Genomic DNA, 21,577 nt, shown 5'->3' with positions numbered 1-21,577 from the left:
TGAAAGATGGCATTGTCAGATTTTGTCTACAGGCTTCCACTGTTGTATTTTTTTATTATTATTTCATCTGGTACTGAAGCTATTCTTGGGGAGTCTAAAGAAATGCAGGACTGCTACATGAATCTCATGAATCAGGCATGCTTTAATTACATGAATTGGCACTCTTTTGTTAGAGGTCAGTGAAGTAACAGGTTTTTATCTAGATATGGACTCCAAAGGTTTGTGGATTGTCCTTGTCCCATCACACCACCACATTTTGTTTGTTTTCCTGGTATACTTTAACAAACATACATTGTTATGCCAACGTAATTTTTTTTGTTGTTTTAATAATACTTCTGATAATACAGGGACAACCATGCGGCCCACCCAAAGGGAATCTCTACTGTAAGGAAAGACTTCAAGTAGTTTCTTTTGATGTTGTCAAACATGAACATGTGTACAAGCCTCAAAAGGGGGAGGCTGGGGTTCTCAAAGTTTAAGAGAAAAGAAAGTCTCTCATTTCTGATAACTGAATTTGTCACAGCAGCACAGTTAACTGCTGTGCACAGTGTGTTTCTAAAATAAGACACAGGGAAACATGCTGAAGCCACAATCACCTCGTGAAAAACCCTGCGTGGGAAGTGTCAGCGCTTGTGCATGGGGCCCAGCGCTGCTGCGTGAAGCAGAGGCCGCCGAGGCCGGGGTTTACGGGCGAATCTCTCCTGCCCCAGTCATCGCCAGCCGCCCCACGTTCTCAGGAGTCCCTGCTACCACAGCGGGCTCCGGCCACCCCAGCTCTCCCCGGACGTGCCAGGCAGTGGACTCGGCCTCTCCTTCTCCCAACAACCCGTCTGAGGCAGGGCTGAGCTAGGAGCGCTCCGCACAACCCCAGCACGGCACCAATCAGCTTGGTTTCACCTTCCCAGCGCCGTCCCGCACCCCCTCGCTCCGCCATTTCCTGGCCGGGCGCCGCCACCCCACCCCAGCGCCCTCCCGCCCGCGCTGCCAGAGCATGCGCTGCGCCCCGACTCATGCGCAACAAGGGCGGCCCGCTGCGCGCGCGCCTGCGCCGAGGGAGGCGTTCGGCGGCCGGAGGCGGCGGCGGGGCAGCGGCTCCAGGAACTGCTCCGGCTGCGCCGGGGAGGGGACGAGGAAACGCCCGACCGCGCGAGCGGCGGCCCCATGGGGCCTTGAGGACGCGGCCCCGGCTACGGAAGAAGGGTGGTTAGCGCCGAGTCGGCGGGAGGATGGAGGGCCAAGGGGCCCCGGGCGCTGGCGGCGGTGGCGAGGAGCCCTTGGGCTCCGGCAGGATGAACCCGAAGCGGGGCGGGCGCGCCGCGGAGGAGGAGAGCCGGAACAAGCCCAAGCTGGTGAGGGGCGGCGGGGGGAACGAGGAAGGCGGGCGGGGGAGGCGGCCGGCCGCCGCCCTGCGGCTTCCCGGTGGGAGGACGTGGGGCCCGGCGGGCGGCCGGGGCCGTGGGAACGGCAGGCTTAGAGATAACAATAACAACAATAATAACAATAAAACAGCCCGCGAGGTCTGGGGCGCTGCCGTAGGGACTGGTGACAGCTGGAAGGGGGCGCGCTGCGGGCCTGGTGGGGCCGGGGCCGGGCGCAGCTGGGGCCGCCCGGGCGGGGAGAGGCTGGGGGAGCACCCAGCGCGTCGGCGGTGCTGATGGCAGCCGCGTGCTTCCCGAGGGAACTACGGAATTAATGCGGTTTTGTAGCGCTTTTTGGGGGCGGTGGTGCGCGGGCAAGAAAATTTTTGGAAATTCTCCATTTCCTTTTTTTTTTTTTTTTTGTAATCGGTAGAGGCCAGCTTTTGAGTGCACAAATCCTCTTTAGGGCTATGGATTCTACCTGATAACCCGAAACACAGGTGCATTTCACAGCCAACAGCCCTGCAGTATATCGCAAGTTATAAATGTGGGAGCAGCAGAAATGGTTACTGCATTAGTGTTTACTTTGTATCGTTAATTTCTGTACTCCCGTTTATTTGGGTTTATATCGAAGTAACATATTTCACTTTAGCCTTCTGATTGGATTTCCAGAAAAGCGGTGTAGTGGATGCTTAATGCTTACTGGACTCTTCATAGTGAATAAAGTCCTAGTTACAGACTTCATTGTATAATCTTGCATGGCTTTTCACAGGTAATAGTAAAACTTAGTTAATACCTGTGTGCTCCCACCTTGCAGTTTTCTTCTCAAGTATAGTATGGAAGAACCTTGGACTGATTAGCCTGGAAACTCCTCTTCTTTTTTCTTGTTGAAAACTCGATGGGAATGTGTGGAGGGAAGATACTAAATGCATAATGTGTAATGCATTAAAATATACTGAAAGTGGTGATTATTTAAAAGGATGTCAGAAAAAAAACATTAAATAACTTGAACTGTGTATTAAAGGTGACTGTCTTAAGGGAACATAACCAAATATGCTGTTTTATTTTGTTTAATGGTGTTACTAGGAACAAGCTCTTACTTCCTTATACAGTACGAATAAAAACAAACTTTGTACCTAAACTAGCTAGAAAAGCTGCTTGTATATATACGCTTTAGGGGAAATGATTAAAAAAAAAAAAATAGTTTGTCTGTGGCTCCAGAAGAGGTGGAGCTGGGAAAGACAAAGTTTTTTTTTTTGGGGGGGGAGTGGGGGGAAGGGATTCTAGGAGGAGATGCAGGTTCTCTGCTTCATATCCATGTCCGTCTGAAGGTAAAAGGGAGGCAGCAGTGCTTGATGTGGTTCAGTATAATGATGTAGCTTTCTTCATTTTTGTCTTTTAAAGGGTGCAAAGCCTCATTTACTCCCAGTCAATCAAGAAAAATGCCAGTAAGACTAGACTTCGGAGATGTAATTGGCGCTAGTAATGAAAAAGATGGTTTGAATTACAAATCAGGGCAAATAAAATTTTTGATACGCTGGAGGAAAGGACTGCCATTTGCAGGGACCATGTCAGGTGTGACAGGTGGGCTTGTGCAAACTCTGCATTTGGCCATGCTGAATTTCACAATGTCCTGGACCTGGGTTGGGGCAATCCCAAGCACTAATCCAGGCTGGGCAAAGAGTGGGTTGAGAGACCTGATGAGAAGGACCTGGGGGTGTTGGTTGATGAGAAGCTTGACATGAGCCAACAATCTACGCTTGCAGCCCAGAAAGCCAACCATCCCCTGGGCTGCATCCAAAGCAGCATGTCTGGCAGGGCAGGGGAGAGGATTGTCCCCCTCCGCTCTGCTCTCATGAGACCCCACCTGGAGCACTGCATTCAGCGCTGGGGCTCCTAGCTAAAGATGGACATGGAAGTATTAGAAGGAGTCCAGAGGAGGGCCACAAAGATGATCAAGGGGCTGGAGCACCTCTCTTATGAAGATGGGCTGAGAGCTGGGGTTGTTCATCCTGGAGAAAAGAAGGCTTTGTGGAGACCTTATAGCATCCTTCCAGTATCTGAAGGGGTCTACAGGGAAGCTGGGAAGGGGCTCTTTGTCAGGGGTATAGTGTTAGGACAAAGGGCAATGGCTTGAAAATAAAAGAGGGGAGAGTTAGATGAAATACAAGGAAGAAATACTTCACAATGAGGGTGGTGAGGCCCTGTCCCAGGCTGCCCAGCTAAGCTCCATCTGTGGCAGTGCCCAAGGCCAGGCTGGATTGGCTTTGGGCACAGAGTCACAGAATTTTAGGGATTGGAAGGGATCTTGAAAGGTCATCTAGTCCAATCCCCTGCCACAGCAGGAATCCCTAAATCACGTCACACAGGAACGCAAACCAGCGGGTTTTGAATGTCTCCAGAGAAGGAGACTCCACAACTCCCCTGAGCAGTTTGTTCAAGTCCTTTGTCACATTCGCCATGAAAAAGCTTAATTTCATATTTAAGGAGAATGTCCTATGTTCCAGCTTGCACCCATTGCCCCTTGTACTATCATTGGGTATCACCAAGAAGAGTCTGGCCCCATCCTCCTGACGGTCACCTTTTACATATTTATAAACGTTAATAAGGTCACCCCTCAGTCTCCTCTTCTCTAAGCTAAAGAGACACAGTTCCCTCAGCCTTTCCTTGTAAGGGAGATGCTCCACTCCCTTAATCATCCTCGTGCCTTTGTGCTGGACTCTTTCAAGCAGTTCTCTGTCCTTCTTGAACTGAGGGGCCCGGAACTGGATGCAATATTCTAGATGTGGTCTCACTAGGGTGGAGTAGAGGGGAAGTAAAACCTCTCTCAATCTACTAACCACACCCCTTCTAATTCACCCCACAATGATGTTGGCCTTCTGGGCCACAAGGTCACAGTGCTGGCTCATGGTCAACCCCCTGTCCGCCAGGACCACCAGGTCCCCCTCCCATTCACTGCTCTCCAGCAGGACAGTCCTCAACTTATACTGGTGTCTGGGGTTGTTCTTACCCAGATGCAGGACTCTACACTTACCCTTGGTATATTTCATAAAGTTTGTCACCACCTAATTCTCCAACCTGTCGAGGTTCTGCTGGATGGCAGCACAGCCTTCTGGCGTGTCAGCCACTACAAACTTGCTGATGGTGCACTCCATTCCCTCACCCAAGTCATCGATGAATATACTGAACAATACTGGTCCCAGTACCAACCCTTGAGGGACTGCACTAGGTACAGAACTCCAGCTTGACTCTGTCCCATTAACCATTAACCTTCTGGCTTCAGCCAGTAACCCTTCAGCCAGTTCACAGTCCATCTCGCTACCTGATTGTCCAGACCACACTTCCTCAGTTTAGCTGTGAGGATGCTGTGGGAGACGGTGTCAAAGGCTTTACTAAAATCAAGATTCACCATGTCCACTGCCTTTCCATCATCTATCCACCTGGTCTGGTGGGAGGTGTCCCTGCCCATGGCAGAGGGTTGGAACCAGGTGACCTTTAAGGTTCCTTCTAACACAGACAATTCTATGAAATAGTTCTGTGTTAGATAATTAAATCGATGCATATTCACACACAAATAGTTGAAGATGGGCTATATTAGTACTCATTTTTCTTTTTTATGCTTTGGGTCATTTTGGAAATCGTTTAAGTTTAATATAACTTGTTGAATTTAACAGAACTGCACAATTAGAATTTAGCTCCCAGTTTTGTACTAGTAGTGTGTAAATGAGTATTTTCTTAAAATTTGATAGCCTAGTTTGAGCACCTTGACACGTTGCAGCTGGTGGAAGAGTTCTGATTTCATTTTTTTCCCACATCATTTTGTGCTGTCACAAGGACTGGAGGTGGGAATGAGTGCCCAGTTTTGTTTTTTTTTTTTTTTGTCATTATTTTTGTTTGCAGTGAAATAGGCAAGAAAAAATTAAATTGCTTTGGCAAACAATCATGTGATCTCATGCCAGCCCTGAGGATAGGCTGGCATGCGACAACAGTGAACAGCCACATTCTTAGCTTGGTTTTGGCAACATGCTTGTTTTGCTTGTTTAAAAGTATGCCTGCTGTACTAGGAGAAACAGACTAAGGTTGTCAGGGAAATTGCTGGCATTTGTATTTGTTAGTCCTTAACTTGGACATTGTTTGTTGTTCTTAACACTGGAAGTATCTATTGGCTACATAGGAAACAGTTAAGTGCTTCAAAGTGTTGCATCTGATTGGACATAGCTTTCCTAACTTTGCTGAACCCAAAGGCTCTTCCAGTTGTTAATCATCTTCAGTCTTCTTGGAGTTTAAAGCCAGGCTTTTTACAGAAGTTCATGCTATGAAAATAGGAAACAGTGGTTATAAACTGGAACGAGAGATTCTGACTAGGTTTGAAGGGAAAAGATCATTTGAAGGGTGATCAAGCTCTGGTTGATCAGAGATACTTGGAATATTGATCCTTGGGTGTTTTCATGGCCTGCAAACCTGGACAAAGCCTTGAGCAGCTTGGTTTGAATCTTATCTTGACCCTGCTTCTTGAGGGTCAACATACAATTAGGACTAGAGACCTGAGATCCTTTCAAATGTGATGGTACAAATCACTGCTTGAAAAGGGATGTTATAACAGGGTATGTGGTGTTTCCTGGCTATTTGAATGCTGTCTAGCTAGAACTTACTATGGTTAGTATTTTTTGTCTGAGTTGTGTTTTATAATGTATCTTCTTGGTTTTGTATTGGCATAAATAGAAGTATATCTGTGCATATAGTGGCTAAGTATCATGCTAAAAGCATGCTTCTTTACTCCCAAGTTAATTTCTTATTTGTGTGTTAGTTGTTCAGTGATAGATGCTTCACTTAGCTACAAACTTTATTTCTGAGAAGGGCTGTGGTGTGAGTATCTTGCTGTCTTTAAAAGTAGATTGATAGAGACAGCTTGTATAACATGGGGTAAAAAAATCAAAACCTTAGGGGTAAGAGAAAGGTTATTTAATTGGAATGCAAGTAGATCTGATGACGTGGTTTTGATGATTCATCTTACAAGGAGCAACTCATACTTTAGTTTAAAAGTAGAAATCACTTATGCTTCATATTGAAGTCTTTTTAAACAGTGTGAGCTCTGAGATGAATCAAAAAGTATGGACCCAGGATTCTGACTAATGTGCTACAAGCTAGTGTCAAAAAGTGGAATAAAAGCCTTATCTATTAGCTTAAATGCAGAAGTAAACTGAGTGTACTTGGTAGATGGGTGGAGTAACATAGCTAGGAAACGCACGTCAGGGCAGGAATGCAGGGCAGAAATGAGCTGTCAGTAGTATTGGTCACTGCTGGGCAGTGCTCTGTAGGAGCACCACCTTGTTTACCTCAGGCTGTTGGGTGTCATTCTCCCGTGGAGAGAGAATGTGCTCTTTTGCACAGGAAAGAACACATAAGAAAAGACTCATAATTCATGAATTATGAATCATGTTAAGCAAAGATTTTGGCAAATGAATAAAATGAATTACATTTGAGATGATAGCGTCTCAGTAAAATCAGTGAATGCCTGTAGAGGATTCTCACTTAAAGTATATGCTTGAAATACCCCTAAAATATGTATGTTTTAGAAGGTGCTGGGTGTGCTTAGATCAGAGTCAGGATATTCCAGCAACTGGATGTCTTAAAAAAACTTGCTTATGTTGCAGAAAAAGATACTGATCAGGCACTGGTTCTAGTATGGTAGAACAGGACATACTTAGTGCTGACTAGCTTTAGCTTGTAATGTGATTTGATATTGACACTGTTTAAATGAAGTGATACTTACAGTGATAAGCCTATCTGTTTGTGGTAATTAAACTTCCTGAACTACTACTTGTAAGACAAAACTGTAGAGATATTCTATACGATACAGGAAGCTTTGCAAACAAACCAGATTTCACTGAGGCAACACGGAAGAGAATTACCATGAAAACTAACAGTGTGCATATCATGCTGTAGAGTGATGCTTTCATCATACAGGAGTGATGCTTTCTGAGAGCTGAAGTATTGTGGTGTCCAATATCCAAGTTAGAGTACAAACTTTTGTTTTTGTATTGCAAATAGCCTATAAGCAATGTGATTGCTGATTACCCAGTAGAAGGAAGAGGTTAAGGCTTAAAAAAAGTTGGGTGGGTTATAAGAAGACTTCATGTTTTCCACATCAATTGCAGTTCTTTAGGGGTAAACAATAGTGGCTAATAAAGTTGCTCTAATTCTTTTAATCCCTGCCTAATTCTAGAGGCCAAGTAGAAGAAAAGATGTCCGTTGCCGCTGAAGCAACTGACAGTTTCAGTTGGTTATTCATCAGTTAACTTGTTTAACCTTAAAACCACAAGAAGTTAGGAAATGACTAAAATGAATGGTTTTACATAGTTCTTTACTACTTGCGTGCCATGGTCATTCTTTAAATTCAGTATCTTTTATCATTTAATAACTTCATTTTGGAGAAATAACTTTACCGTTATAACCCTTTATAATAGGAGAGAAGATAATTTTTAGAGAACATTAACAATTGAAAGTCTTTGTCTGTGTACTAACTTAAAAGTTTCAAGTAGACAAAACTAATTTGGACTAGGATAAACTTACACGTTACTTTGTATCAAACTCATTACTGTCTTGTGAATGAAGTAGCTTTTTCCTACAGTTTTAGTAGAGTAAGTGTCTGTAGACCTCCTGATTTCATGCATAACTTTCTAATAGGTAAATAAACTGGATCTTGCTGGACAAAAGTAATAATTGCAGTTTGTAAAGCTTGTTACCTACTAATTAATTGTATGGAGGAAAAGGATGACAATCAGTGAAATGCTGAAGCAGTTGCTTTTTTTCTTCAGAAAGTCTCTTAAACTGAATACCAGCATCTGTGACTTTGAACAGACTGTGCTATTTAGGTGTAGAACATTAAAGGTGGCCTTAAAAATATTTGTTCAGAGGAGACTATCAGCTGTTCTTGGACAGCATTGATGGCCTAGTCTCTGTTCCCACCTCAGTGCTAAACTGACCATTCTGTTTGGCACAAATGGGATGAAGAGAATGATCCAGTCAAAAATCTCCCTAATCATTTTCTTCTTTGGTTGTTTACTAAAATTCCTTTTCCTTCCGTTTATCTAAGTTCATCCATTACCACTATTAAGTATGATCAACTGCTTGCCAGTTACCTTGTGATAGTTTGTGATGCAAAGTACTTTGGCCAGGAGAAATTTTAGTTTTGTAGCCATTATTCTTTCAGTTAGTAGTGTGGCAAGAGCTAATGATGGTTATTAGAATATTGACCTTCGAGGATGTGTGTTTTTTTTTTTTTTTTGATGAGTGTAGCTCTTGTGAGGAACACATAAAAAGACAATGTGAGGTTCAGTAGATTCTAGATACACATAGTTATTTCTTGTACAGTACAGTTTCTTTTTGTTTTACTGTTACATTTTGGTTCTTCATATTCTGCTGTTATATACTTGTATTGCTATAGAATTGAAGTTGCTTTAAAAATAACTGCGTCTTCATAATGGAACTGAGCTGGATGTTTGCATTTGATTGCATGAGGAGATGAGAACATGGCAGTTATTAATCTTAGTTACATGCAGTGTTCCAGTTGCATTACAGCAGGGAAGTATTTGCTTAAGGAAGAAAAAAGAAGACTGGGACTGCAGTGGTCATCAGTGGTATAAACAGGGAAAATAATCAAATTCTATTTTTTAGTGTACTTCAACTGTCAAGCTAAGCATATATATTGATGCCATATGCAGTTAGTTTTTTGAGCCACACACAGAATAGCATTGCAGAGTTGTATTTATTTAGGGCTTAGTTTTAATTTCAAGTCTAATAGTCTTGGCAATTAATACCTTAATGGTCTTTCTTGAATACCATTGTATTTATGAAAAAAAGAACAGGAATTCAGATAGTTGAGTGTCAGATACATCTCATGCTTTGCTTGATAGAAAGTGTAGCTTTTGAAGTGGGCTTTCTTAAGCTTCATTTACTAAAATACTAGATGTGGGAAGTTCGTCTGAATATTTCTAAAAATCTTTTAAGATACCCACACAGCTTTCTGTACATATATTGTGTGCCTGTGGGGGAAAAAAAGTGGCAGGTATGCTTTATTAGAGAACTGTTCATGTGTTTGCTGTTGTACTGGTAATGGGCAGGATTGCTTGTCAGTATCAGCATATTCTGTTTACTGCACCTAGAGTAAGCAAGTGAATTGGTTTTGGTTTGGAAGAAAATCTGGAAGTGTTTTTTTCCTGGGAAAATAGACTGAAATCACTTGTTAGGTTAATCACTTCAATAGTCATTGGATCAACTTCTGGGACTTCATTACAAGTGAATGCAGTAAAGCTCCTGGTGTGGTAAATGGATCGTTTAAATGCTTATTGAGCTGACTGCATGTTTCTTGCTTTTCTGCCAACTGTGCCTGTCGGGGCCATATTAAGCCCTGTATCTCTGAGGCTTGTTTTTAAAAAATACATGTACTTGACTTCTGAGTTCTTAAGGAACTTTTTTTTTTTTTAATACTATTATTGTGGAGCGCTTTTGCAAAAAAACGTTTTGGAATGCTTACATTGGAAAAAACATGTCAAAGCAATTCTTGATATATTAAGTGCCAACTCGATCTCAATTTGATGCTTGCACGCAAGCTATGAATTGAGCTTTTTTACTTTCAGTGTAGCGTCAGCACAAAGCTAGTTTGCTAGATAGCAACACTTGTTGTGCATCAAATTACTGTGCATCTTCCTTCCCTGTCCTCTGTTCTCCTGAGTGCAAGCAGCTGATCTTTTCATTTAGGTATGTTGTGGAGCTGGTCAGACTGAGTAAAAGCTATTATAAAGCTATTGAGTTTGGTCAGTTAAGAGTAATGAGAATAAGCCACCACCTTTTACCTCCCATTCCCTAGAGAGACTTTTTTTAACTTTAGAAGGGTTATATTCACTTTTACTGAAGTCTTAGTCTGTTTTTACCCTTTCATAGACATGCAGCCATTTTAACTGCAAACCTATGCCTCTAACCTGGGGTTAATAATTTGTTGCAAGTTAAAGTTACGTGTTTTTTTTTTTTTTTTTAAGATGAACAGTGACTAGTTAACTTTGAGAGAGTTCTTCTGAAGTCATTGAGATAACGGTTTGATTGGAGAAAATTCTCCAGTCCTTACGCACAAACCTTGCATATTGTTTTTTATTCCTGCTTACTTGCTTCCCATTTGGCAATATGGGTATACCATGCAGGTATACATGTATATACTCTAATTATCCCTGTGAAGTGACAGTCTCAGTTTCTGTATACTTTCCTTACTGCTATATGCAGAGATAGTTTTGGGAAGACTCTTAACTGAGTATGCTGTTGGTTTCCTGGAATACCTCTTGCTCTTGTGAGTACCATAGACAGTGAAATAAATATCACAGTCTACTTGATGATTCCTTTGCTACCATTTGAGGAGAGGATTAAAATAAAGTAGAACGTTGCTGTTGGGAGAGATTTTACATACATAACAATAAAGCAGAAGACCCATAATACGTTGCAGAAGCTAACAAAACCCATACCAAGAATCCAATCAAATACCGGGCAGCTCCTTGAAAATTGAGAATTTTATGTTTGATAGACTTTGAAGAAGAGAGGACATCTATATTTGTTTTTAATATTTAAAAACAAAGCAAACCACACCACCAAAATACCACAGAACTCAGCCAACCAAAAGCAGTTCCTTGCAAAGGAACTGGCAGTGGAAGGGATGTAGTGAGCCAAAGGAGTGGGAAGTACCCTCAGTGTTCATTTTGTCTGTACCCAGTAATCATGGACTATGGTTACAGTGGCCATGTCAACAGCTCCTTAGAATATTGTTCTTTCTTCCAAGACAATTCCTAAAAAGAGCAAATGTTTGGTTGGCCAGTATTTGGTCTCTTCATAAACAAGTTGATTGTAAAGTTGCCTTTTTTTTTTTTCCTCCAATAATAAATTTGATAATGCATTTAATATAATGGTAAAATTTGGGAAAATGAGTAATGCTGCTGTAGCAATGGACTTTAGCTTTTGCTTGAAGAACAGAAATTCAAGTTCAGTAATAACCAGCATGTGTAGACTACAGTGCAACTCAGTAGTCAAAACAGTGGCTTAAACTGAATTTACAGCTGCTGAGATACAAACAGGGGCTTTCTCTTCCTTTTTGTATTCTTTCCTGTTTATAGCAGCTTCCTGAGAAGATTGATTGTCCTACAGGCAAGTAGGAAATGAAGTAGCATGTGAATAGAGAGGAATTATATTGTACATAATAATGAGGAAGCTAGTAAGATCATTTTACTTCAGTACAGTTGAGAGTTCCTGTTAAGAAGGAGCAGGAATTCATGATTCCAGGTGCTTGTAATGGGTTATGAGGAAAGTATTAAATGCTACGAGGGGAAGGTAAGCAAAACAGATAGTTTGTCATAGTACTGAAGAGTAGTATGTGCTTAAATTACCCATGAACACACATGTGAATTTTATAAAATCTTTACCATGATTTCATGAAACAAATACTTTAATGTAAAATGTTAACTGGTAGGATTACTGTTTATCTCAAAAGTCATTCAGGAATTAGCTTCAATCTCAGTATACTGTGAGCTAACCTTAATGGAGCTACTGTTTTACCAAGCTTTTTCTGAAGTTCAAATAGGAATGCACAAATTAGTCATTTAAAAGGTCAGAAGAAAATCATATTCAGTTTACAGATGGAAACTTTATCAAAGCCTACTGCTGTACTTTTACCTGTGTTGTTTGGGAATGGCTCCACCAATCTGTAAATAAGTTGAATGTACGAAGTGCTATGTAAAGAACTCACCAGTCATGTAGCATGCTGGTATAAACTGCTGATCCTGTGCTGCTTTAAGGAGAACTTGTCTGATACTGTTGATGTAGGAACTTGGTGGATACTATTTGGATTCTAGCAGTAGCTCTTGAAAATGTCAGAACTTATTTTTATCTTCCTTTGCACTGGCTAGTGTGAAAACTGTACCATTTTAATAGGCTTTCTGAGTTTTTTTTTTTTTTTTCAATTGTCTAATGTGATCCAGTTGGTGGCTTTCCCAGTATCACCGTTGTCCTTGTGTCTCACAACCAACAATTTTATTGGCTTAAACTGCTGTGGAGCTACACTTCTTAATTTTGCTCTGATTTTAAAGCTTACGTATGAACATCAATGACTCATTGTCTGAAACAAGCTTATTTTGAGCTACAAATAACAAAAGTTTCGTGAAGGAGTTGAAGAAAATTAATCTAAGTTTCTTTAGAGTTACTATTTTAATCTTCTGAAATAACTTGCTTTTTGGCAAAGGCTTTTTTATGTCATCTGGAAAAATGCTGTTTCTTGATTAGTCTGTTTGCTTTTGGAGTATTAATAGTGTTCTGTCAAATCAGACAAAAATAAGGAAGCCATTTCAGTTTCTCTGAACCTCCTGTTGAAGTCAGACCAGAAAGCTTCCTAGGGTCTGTGTATTCCCCTTGCACAGGGACGGAGTGTGGAGGTGCACCTTTCCTTCATCCCTTGAGGATCAGCAAATGGCATTTGTGAAGGCCACTGTACACTATTAATGTGCCTATAGCCTGTGTCTCTCTTCCCTCCAATCTGGGAGCAGTGCTGATGTGTTCAGTGTTCTAGCTCTATCATTAACGGCTTGGTGCCCCCTGCTGTTAATAATGACCACCCTGGGCAACCTTCTGGCTTTGACAAGGAGTTGTGTATCTTATTTTCCTAGTATTGCTCAATTCTAAATGATCAATCTCCTCTTGAATGTGGGAAGAAAGTACAGTAATTGGGGAATGCCAGAGAGCTTCTTGCAACCAGGTTGAGAGGATGGCCAGAAGTTAAAAAACACTTTTAATTGAGCCAAATTTTCCGATGTCTCTTTCAGGTATTGAAGTCCATGTAAATTCAAAAACAAGACTTCTCTTGACTTTCTGATTTATTTATTTATTTTTTTAACTAGGAAGGTCATATTTCAGTTTGCTTCACCTGAAATTGTAGCCTATGGTCAGAAGAGGGTACTACAACACACTGTGATTTTGCTGAGTGGCAAGCAATAGAGTAAAAATTGCTTGTAGGTTTAGAAGCTACCCAGCTGATTGATCAGTGTTTCATTATATATATGTGGTAAACTGTGAGTTGCTTTTAATTTTATTTTTGTGTCAGAAGTGAGAATCTTGATTGTAACAGCTCTGAACACAGTGAACTACCGTTTAAATATAATGCAGTGTTTATGAGTTATCTTTGCAACTTAGAATTCATGGCCAGCTCCCATGTGACCTGGAATGCTTTGCTAATACAGAAATTAGAAAAGGATGAAAAAATATATACTTGCTGTGATCTTAACATTAAAAGCTAATCATCTCAAATCATTTAATTCTTTACATGTTGATATTATTACTTCAGTAGTCTGAACTCAGCTTTGATAAGGAAATCATGATCTTTATACCAAAAGATGTGGTGAGCTGTTGTAAAAATTTCTTTGTAGTCCCTATTAGGACATAAGCAAGGTTGAAACTGACCTTTAAAGATAAAAGAATTGAGTGGTGCGATTGCATTAGTATATGCTGTTCTTTTTTGGAGTGCCTTATTGTGATTTGTCTGTAGTGGGATACTAACAGCAATACACTAAACTTGGATGGAGTAAATATTTTTAAGTATTGGTGGAATGGAAAGGCATTCCAGTTGAAAAAAGCTCTGTTACTTAATTCCACCTTCACTGAAAAGACTTAGGTAAATCAGTAGGTATTTGTGCTTTGATACAGGAATTGGTCAAGTTCCATAGTTTGTGCTAATATTAACAAGCAAGGAGGAAAAGAGATGGTATGCTGACCTCTTAAATTGTGTGGTTTTATGTATCAACATTAATATCTCTTATTTGCAAATATTTAATCATAAAGGTTCTTGCAAAACCTTTTGCCTTTGAGATACTATTAAAATCAGGAAGTTTGAGTCTTTAACAAGCTAGGAAAGAATTGATCTCTTTTCATCTTGTAATGCTGTGGCTATCTTATAGGGGGCTGAAAGACTAATGCTAGAGGACTGATTGCAAACACTGTGATATCTCAAGCTTTCTCCTAGGGAGGTAAACTACTTTTCATTTATGTTCTTAAATCAGTCTGAAAGCAATAGTTAGAAGATATCGTGATTTGCTTCTTAGTATAAGAGACTGTCAAAACTCTGTGTCAGTGAGAATCTACAGGCATATACCTACCTTACTTCTGCCTCCAACTTCTTGCAGTTTCACTTCTACCTGTTAAATGTGTTGCTTATCTTGAGTAGCTACTGGCAGCAGCATAGCTTGTGCACCGTAAGGAGTTCTGAGAAGTGGGCTTGATGTCTAGGGAGAAAAAAAAAAAAACAAAACAACATTGTGTGGTATCTTAATTTCGTATTCAGTATTTTGCCCAGAGGATTTTGAGTGACAAATGCAATATAAATGTAGAGATGGAGTAGATTATCCTGCTGCAGGTTCTGGGAGAGATTGACAGTACTTAAAAAGGGGGGGAGGCGGGGGGGGAATAGGGAATGTTTCTAGTACAAGTGATTGCTAAAACATTCCAAGTTCTAGAGCTTCTTGCTTACATAGATGTCTCTGGATTGAAATCATGGTTGAATTTTACTTCTCTTGGACTTAGTGATGAACAATGTTCGTTAAGAAAGTCTACTGGAATAAATAAATCTTAGTTCACACAGTGAAACTAGAGGAGAACTGGAGGGTGGAAGGAAGAGGTTTGAGATGTTGCAGTTATGAAGGAAAAGGATTGGTGTCAATATCTGGACTAGAAACACATTTTATTCTATCTGTCTCATCTGAGTCTGGCTGGGATGGAGTTAATTTTTTTTATTATGATTTTTTTTTGTAGCACTCCTTGTGGTGTTGTGTTCTAGATTTGTGATCAAAACAGTGTTAACATACTGGTGTTTTAGCTTTTGCTGAACAGTGCTTACAGTGTCAAGTTTTCTGTTGTTGTTTCTGTTGTTACTGTTTCTTACTGGACCCTTATTGCAAGGGGAGTTGTTAATCAGTTCTCATTAACCAAGGGAGTACAATATACTTGGAATAACTTAAAACCCAGCCAAAGGTTTGTTGACTCATGTGGCATGGGGTGTTGACAAAAGCACCTGGAATGCTTTGGCTGGTGAGAGCATAACCAAGGATCGATTGCTGGTTAAAACCAGTGACTTGCAGGGCTGTGTCATTGACCCATTACTGCACTTTTTCAGATACAGCAATTGTTTTTTTTCTTTTTTCCTCCTTAAGTTCTAGACCATTATCTATTCATGACTGTGCGGTGTAAATTAATGCTTATTAACCTACTCTTCCTTGATATGATTGTTGTAATGGTAATGCAATAAAGATTGCTTTCTTGGTTGTGAATAAAGATATGATGCTTATGATCTGTGTCAGCAGGTTTTTCGTACTGTTAGTGAAAAAGTGAGAATAGGGGTCATAGACAATAGTGTTTAACATTACTTCTTCAATCAATTTATGGTACTTACTATTGAGAGTATTGAGGTGAATTTAGTAGATGAGACAGTGCTAAAATGATATAAGGATCAAAAAGCTAGGGCACAGTAAATTCTCTTCAAATATCAACAACTGTCAAAACTGAGACTGTCATAGCTATTTGCTGATTCAGCTTAGTGTTTGTCTTGGAAAGCTGTTTAAAGAGAGATTTCATTTATTTATTTATTTATTTATTTATTTATTTATTTATAGTAGAGGTGTAGTTATAGTAGAGGTGTTAGTTATACATGCTGCAGTTTTGTGAGTTAACTGGGTGAAAGACAAGGTGAGAGGGGATACAAGCCTGTTTTTTTCAATAGCATACATCAGGTTCCATGCTCATGTAGTTGTGCTTGTGGTAGAACACTTCCTGAAATTTTGGGTGCTTTTTAAATGTTAGGATAGATGGAATACAGACTTTATTCTAAAACAGTAGGTAACTTCTTCTTGTTTCTTTGATTTGTGTGTGTGTCTTTTTTTAATAGAATATCCAAATAAAAACTTTGGCAGATGATGTGGTAAGGTCTTCGGAATATCTTAATTTGCAACGATAACTACACACTGCATGCTATTTTATTCCAAATCTTGTGGACAATATAACATGTTCTTATAAGGATATTAAGCATTGGATTTTAGAAAAATTAGTTACCTATACTTAAGGATCTTCATTTGTAACTTCAATTAAAGAAAAGTTGTTAAAGATGCTTCTCCAAATTGTTATCGTTAACCATATTCTAAAAGCTTTGGTAATACTGTAGATGTATTTAAACTTTCTGGAAGTAACTGGTGTTACTTCTTTTGGCCTTTTTAACAGTAAAGACTCTTCAGTGTTTCTTTGAAGTTAGTTACTACATGATTCAAGTGGAACTATTTTGGCGAATAATAGTGCACTGTATGTTGAACAACTTTGTATTCAACAGCACCAAGCAGATAATTTTGAATACTTGCATATACTTGATATTATTTCATAATTTCAAAATAGGTTGCAGTAAAACTATCAACTTCCATTTTTTATACATGATAGTTAAGCCATGCTGGCTATTTAGTTAGTCATCACTTACATACCTGAAGTGAAGAAATGGTGCCTAGTAATCGTATGTAAGATTCATTTATGTCTTTAAAGTGATCTTACATCGCAGTTTGATTAAACACATTTATTGTTAATGATGTGTATTTCAATGGATCACAGTACAGTGAAATTGATTATGCATTACTTCATCATGACTGCTGATAGGGCACTTTAATGTAAGTGAGGAGTAAAACTGCATTTGATGTATATTGGTTAATGTTGGGTGTCGTTTTGCCAGCATTATGTTACATATTGTAGACTTTTCAATAGGATATGCCCTAATTTTAATTTCAAAGAAGCATAACTATTCTTGTAAGGGAAAAATGTGATTAGTGTAAAATGGTTGCATTTTTTAAAAAAATGACAATATCCTTTTAGGTAATGTGTTTCTGTCCACAAATGTAAGACTTCTAAGTGGAAAAACAAAAAAAAAGAATCTAAACCCACTCCTCTCGAAACCACAAACACAAAAAAATAACTTTCCAAAAGTTCAAAGGACATGCAGCTTATCTGGGGATACTTCTGGTTCAAAAACCTACAACAGTCTCAAATAGGATCTCAAAGCAAAACCTAGAAACGAAAACTAAACCCTGAAACAAACAAACAAAAAAAACATCACTACCACAACGAAATAAAACAGGAAAAATCAATGAACAACTGCTCTTGCCTGTCTTCAAAAGCACTTAATCGAATTTCTCCCCTCCAGATTGGACTAATTTTAAATTAATCTGTTTCATACAAATGAAACAGTACTTCGAATTTTTTACACCTTACGTGCGTTAATTATAGACAACATAAGTTTTGTATTACATGTATTGATAGATATTACAATAAATGCTATGAATGATACTGGTAACCCTACGTAAGCTGCTGGTAAATGAAAGCACATCTTAATAAGGCTGTTCCTTGCCTAAAACAAATATACTCATATTTGTTGATGCAAACAGTTAATTTACAAAATTTGTATACATGTAACATTGCATTCATATGTGTGTGTGTGTATATATATGCACACCTATCTGTAAAGATGGTTTTACTGAAGTAAAAAAATTTCTAAGTCTGCATCTAACTCTATTTAGGATAGAGTTAGATATTAAATAATACAGTAACAAATAGCCTTATAAGGAAGGTGTGCTTGTTGTTGTTTCCAATATTAACAAATTAACTGAATAAGCATGCTTTAAAAAAAAAAGTGTGTGTTGGGGGGTATAAGGCATAAAACAAGTCAGTGTTAACCAGTGAAATGTCATGGCAAACTATATGGTATGCTTTCACTAATGTCCTTTATGTGTATTTAACTATGGATGGCTGCTTTTATGTGAGTAATCTTTTACCTGGCTTTTTAAAATTACATGCTAATTTCAGGAGTCTGTGCTCAAAAGCACTTCAAGAAGTTGTGAACTAGGAGCATTAATTCCTCTATGAACTTTATTTTACTTCAGCAGGATTTTTTTAATAAGCCTGATGAACTTGAGTGCCTCCTTCCCAACGCTGGCTTTTTCAGTTGTCCTCCAAAGGCTTATAGCTCTTCAGGTGAAGGAACGTTGGACATGACCTTTGTGGTACCATGTTTACTCACTATGAGAATAATTAGGGAGTAATGACAGAAGATCAACTTGGGATTTTGAAATGCTAAGAATGTAATGTAGATGGTATACTTTTGAAACTGTTAGGACATCATATCGCATTTGCATGTAACCTGTCGTGAATCTACCTGAAATATTTTTTTCTATGAAAACTAATCTCTGAATGTAAGAGAATTATTACTTAAAGTAGTTTGAATTTTGTCTCTGCTGCTGAGATGAACTAAAAATGTGTGTATTACTATCATATAATTGAGTTAATGCCTCTGTTTTCCTATGTTTCTGTTTGTCTCTGCTTATTTTTAATTGGATATCTTTACAGCGTGACAGAATAACAAGCTTCAGAAAATCAGCAGTGAAAAAAGAGAAACCTCTTATTCAGCATCCTATTGATGCTCAACCTACTATAAGTGAAATCCCACTTTCCCAGGCACTTGTTGATGAACGTTGCATGAACTTATCAGAAAAAGAAGTTATGGATCTCTTTGAAAAAATGATGGTAAGATGACATGCCAAATTGTTTTATGAGAATTTCATGTTATTTATGTAGTAGTAAGTTTAAAATGTTGTTTTGGAAGTTCTGGTATGTAAACAGCTGATAGCTCTGAGTGATGGAATCCTTTCTATACAAATTTCTTAGACTACTTCTTCAGAGAAAATAAAGGGAAGAAGGAGAAAAAAGTGGGAGAAACGGGATTATTTCATTAAGATAATCTCTGTATGCCGTAGTTGTGGTAGTTAGGCACTGCTGTTGAGGGATTGTTTTTAATAAACTTAAGTAAATGCCTTTGGAAAATAATAATTTCCATTAATTCTCGATTATATAATTATTCAAAGCTGAATTTTGTATAATCCTGATCATTTTTTCTTAGGTGACCTTGTCAAGGTTTGTGATTCCACTCACAAGCATGCTTTCTAGCTTTCTATTAGTAGTATAGAAGCAAACTTTAGAAATAGATGTGTATTAATTCTGTCATGCAGATTAGTGTTGGTACACAAAGCATCAGGATGGGCAACCTTTTGAGATTGCTTTAGGTACTGTTTTCTGTATCATTCTTGAAAATTGTCATAAATTTCCACACTGCCAGCATGGCCTAAGAACTGTCCCATTCCATTGCACGGTTCTCTTCTATTCAAGGAAGCTTGTTTGAAAGACTGGATAATATTTGCTTGATTTTCTTGTTAGATTAAAGGATTCATTTTTAACTTTTCCAAGTAATATAAATTGAAGAAGACAATAGCTCAGTCTTCCAGAGACTAGTGTTTCTCTGAAAAGCTATTGACTAGTAAGTTCTTGCAGTAATATTGAATGGTTTTAGCTGCTAATCTGATGTAACCTTGATTTTTAATGGCAAGATATTCATGGCTAGTAACGGCTGCATTTTTTATTTAATTATTAAGTTGAAATAGGCATTTATACATCTTACATATCTAGTAGGGTATTTGGATTTTTAAGGTTGTTTTAAATATATCAGTTGAAACATAGTCACATCTACCCCAGTGGCAAGCTAATAATACATGTAATCTGAGCCTTCTGGGTAGAAGCAATTTTGCAGGAACATTGTCAGTTGTAACAAAATTTGTGTTTTTATTAAAAAAAAAAAAAGGCACAGGAATGTGATGAGAGTTAATACTTCTGTAATGAGTATTGTCATCTGTTTTTATTTTTTGAGCTAAATTTCATTTTAATGACAATTGCTTTCAGTGCAATCGCATCTTTGATGAACTCTTTAAAACAGCAGGCACTTTAAGGGACAGTATTAGATTAGAAAATCAGATCAGAGTTAAACTGACTAAAGCAGGTATACTGGAAAAACTCACTTCTGCTTAAAAATGAGCATTTTGTACAAGAAAAGGAGTATAAAAATAATAAAAAATATTAAATAAAATCCCGATGGTCTCTTTCTTTACAGGAAGACATGAACTTAAATGAAGACCGTAAAGCTCCTTTAAGAGATAAAGACTTGACAACAAAACGTGAGATGGTTGTCCAGTACATTTCTGCAACTGCCAAATCTGTAAGTAGTCGCCTCTCCCAAACAGGTGAAACTAATAAGGTTAGCTTCGTGAGGGTTATGCGTATGAAGATGAAACTTCCTTTTTTTTTGTTTTGTTTTGTTTTATTTTGTTTGGATTTACCTTCTAAGAGTGGTAGGAGGGGAAACTCCTGCAGCTGTGTATGAAGTGTTTGCATTTGAGTTGGGCAATGTGGAAAGGTGCTGCTTCATTGTAAATCACAATAAATTTCAAATTCACTGATGAAGAGTAATGGATAATAGAACTATAAAATATTTTTGTGCAATTTGTATGATTTGTTTGGAACCAGAAGTACTTGGAAAGGACAGCATGACTTTATGATTTAAGTAACGTTATACATACTGGATGTGCAATTTGCAGTGTTAGACAACCAAAATATTTGAATTGCTTAGAAATAAAGTCAAGATTTTAGCTTAATTTGAACATGTAGCAGGCTTGAAGATTGTGTTAAATATTTTGTTAATCATTTTATATACTATGAAGGTAGTGAAAAGATGGTCTATTTGAAACTGTTTTCAAGTAGAAAAGTATTTTTCAGACCTTTTATTTGTGTTGGCTATTGTCTGTACTGAAAGGTGACTGATTAACCCTTAGTTGATGGATCCTCCATGGAGAATTTTTGAAAAATGTCTGTTTTGGGGTAATAGAAGTAAGTGTAAGAGAACTAGTATATGCTTGAACAGCTGCTGGGTGTGGCAACATCATCTCAAGTGCTGATGAGCTACAATTCATTTTCTTCAGTAGTGGGAATATTAGTACTAAGTAGTTATAAAATAAAACAATAATGCTTTTTCTGTGTTAAAATATTTACTATGGCAATATACAAAAAGAACTATACAGTTCTTTTATGTAATAAGAGAATGAATCACAAGGCTACACAAGTATTGCACAAAACACAAATACAAATGGATGATTTCACTAGAAATAGTTTGTATCCTGATTTGTTCTATTGTTTGCTGTATATATTGTTGCTGTATACATTGTTTGCTGCATATAGAACTTCAAAGAACTATTATAGTACTGAATTCTAAGGAACTGAATTAATTGCAATAATGT

General features: G+C 38.6%; 1 protein-coding gene across 13 annotated transcripts in view; it reads left to right on the top strand.

Annotated features, from left to right (window-relative positions):
- The first annotated feature begins 1,018 nt into the window (after positions 1 to 1,018).
- The window catches only part of DIAPH2 (diaphanous related formin 2), a 250,622-nt gene continuing 230,063 nt past the window's right edge, over positions 1,019 to 21,577 (top strand). For 6 of the 13 annotated variants that reach the window (XR_011811856.1, XR_011811855.1, XR_011811854.1 and 3 more), the window contains exons 1-4: positions 1,024 to 1,349; positions 16,318 to 16,350; positions 18,807 to 18,983; positions 20,398 to 20,502. Coding sequence is in view for 8 of the 13 variants with exons in the window: in XM_072043112.1 (XP_071899213.1) it covers positions 1,227 to 1,349; positions 16,318 to 16,350; positions 18,807 to 18,983; positions 20,398 to 20,502 (438 nt within the window). In the remaining 5 variants the exon portion in view is untranslated. Of the gene's footprint in view, positions 1,350 to 16,317; positions 16,351 to 18,343; positions 18,435 to 18,806; positions 18,984 to 20,397; positions 20,503 to 21,577 lie in introns of all 13 variants that reach the window. The other 7 variants (XM_072043107.1, XM_072043106.1, XM_072043114.1 and 4 more) reach the window with 5 other exon arrangements.

The sequence above is a fragment of the Anas platyrhynchos genome, chromosome 10, assembly GCF_047663525.1.
Source record: "Anas platyrhynchos isolate ZD024472 breed Pekin duck chromosome 10, IASCAAS_PekinDuck_T2T, whole genome shotgun sequence".
NCBI classification, from domain to species: Eukaryota; Metazoa; Chordata; class Aves; order Anseriformes; family Anatidae; genus Anas; species Anas platyrhynchos.
Note: the sequence above shows the minus strand (reverse complement) of the source record. Positions and strands in the feature narration are given on the sequence as shown.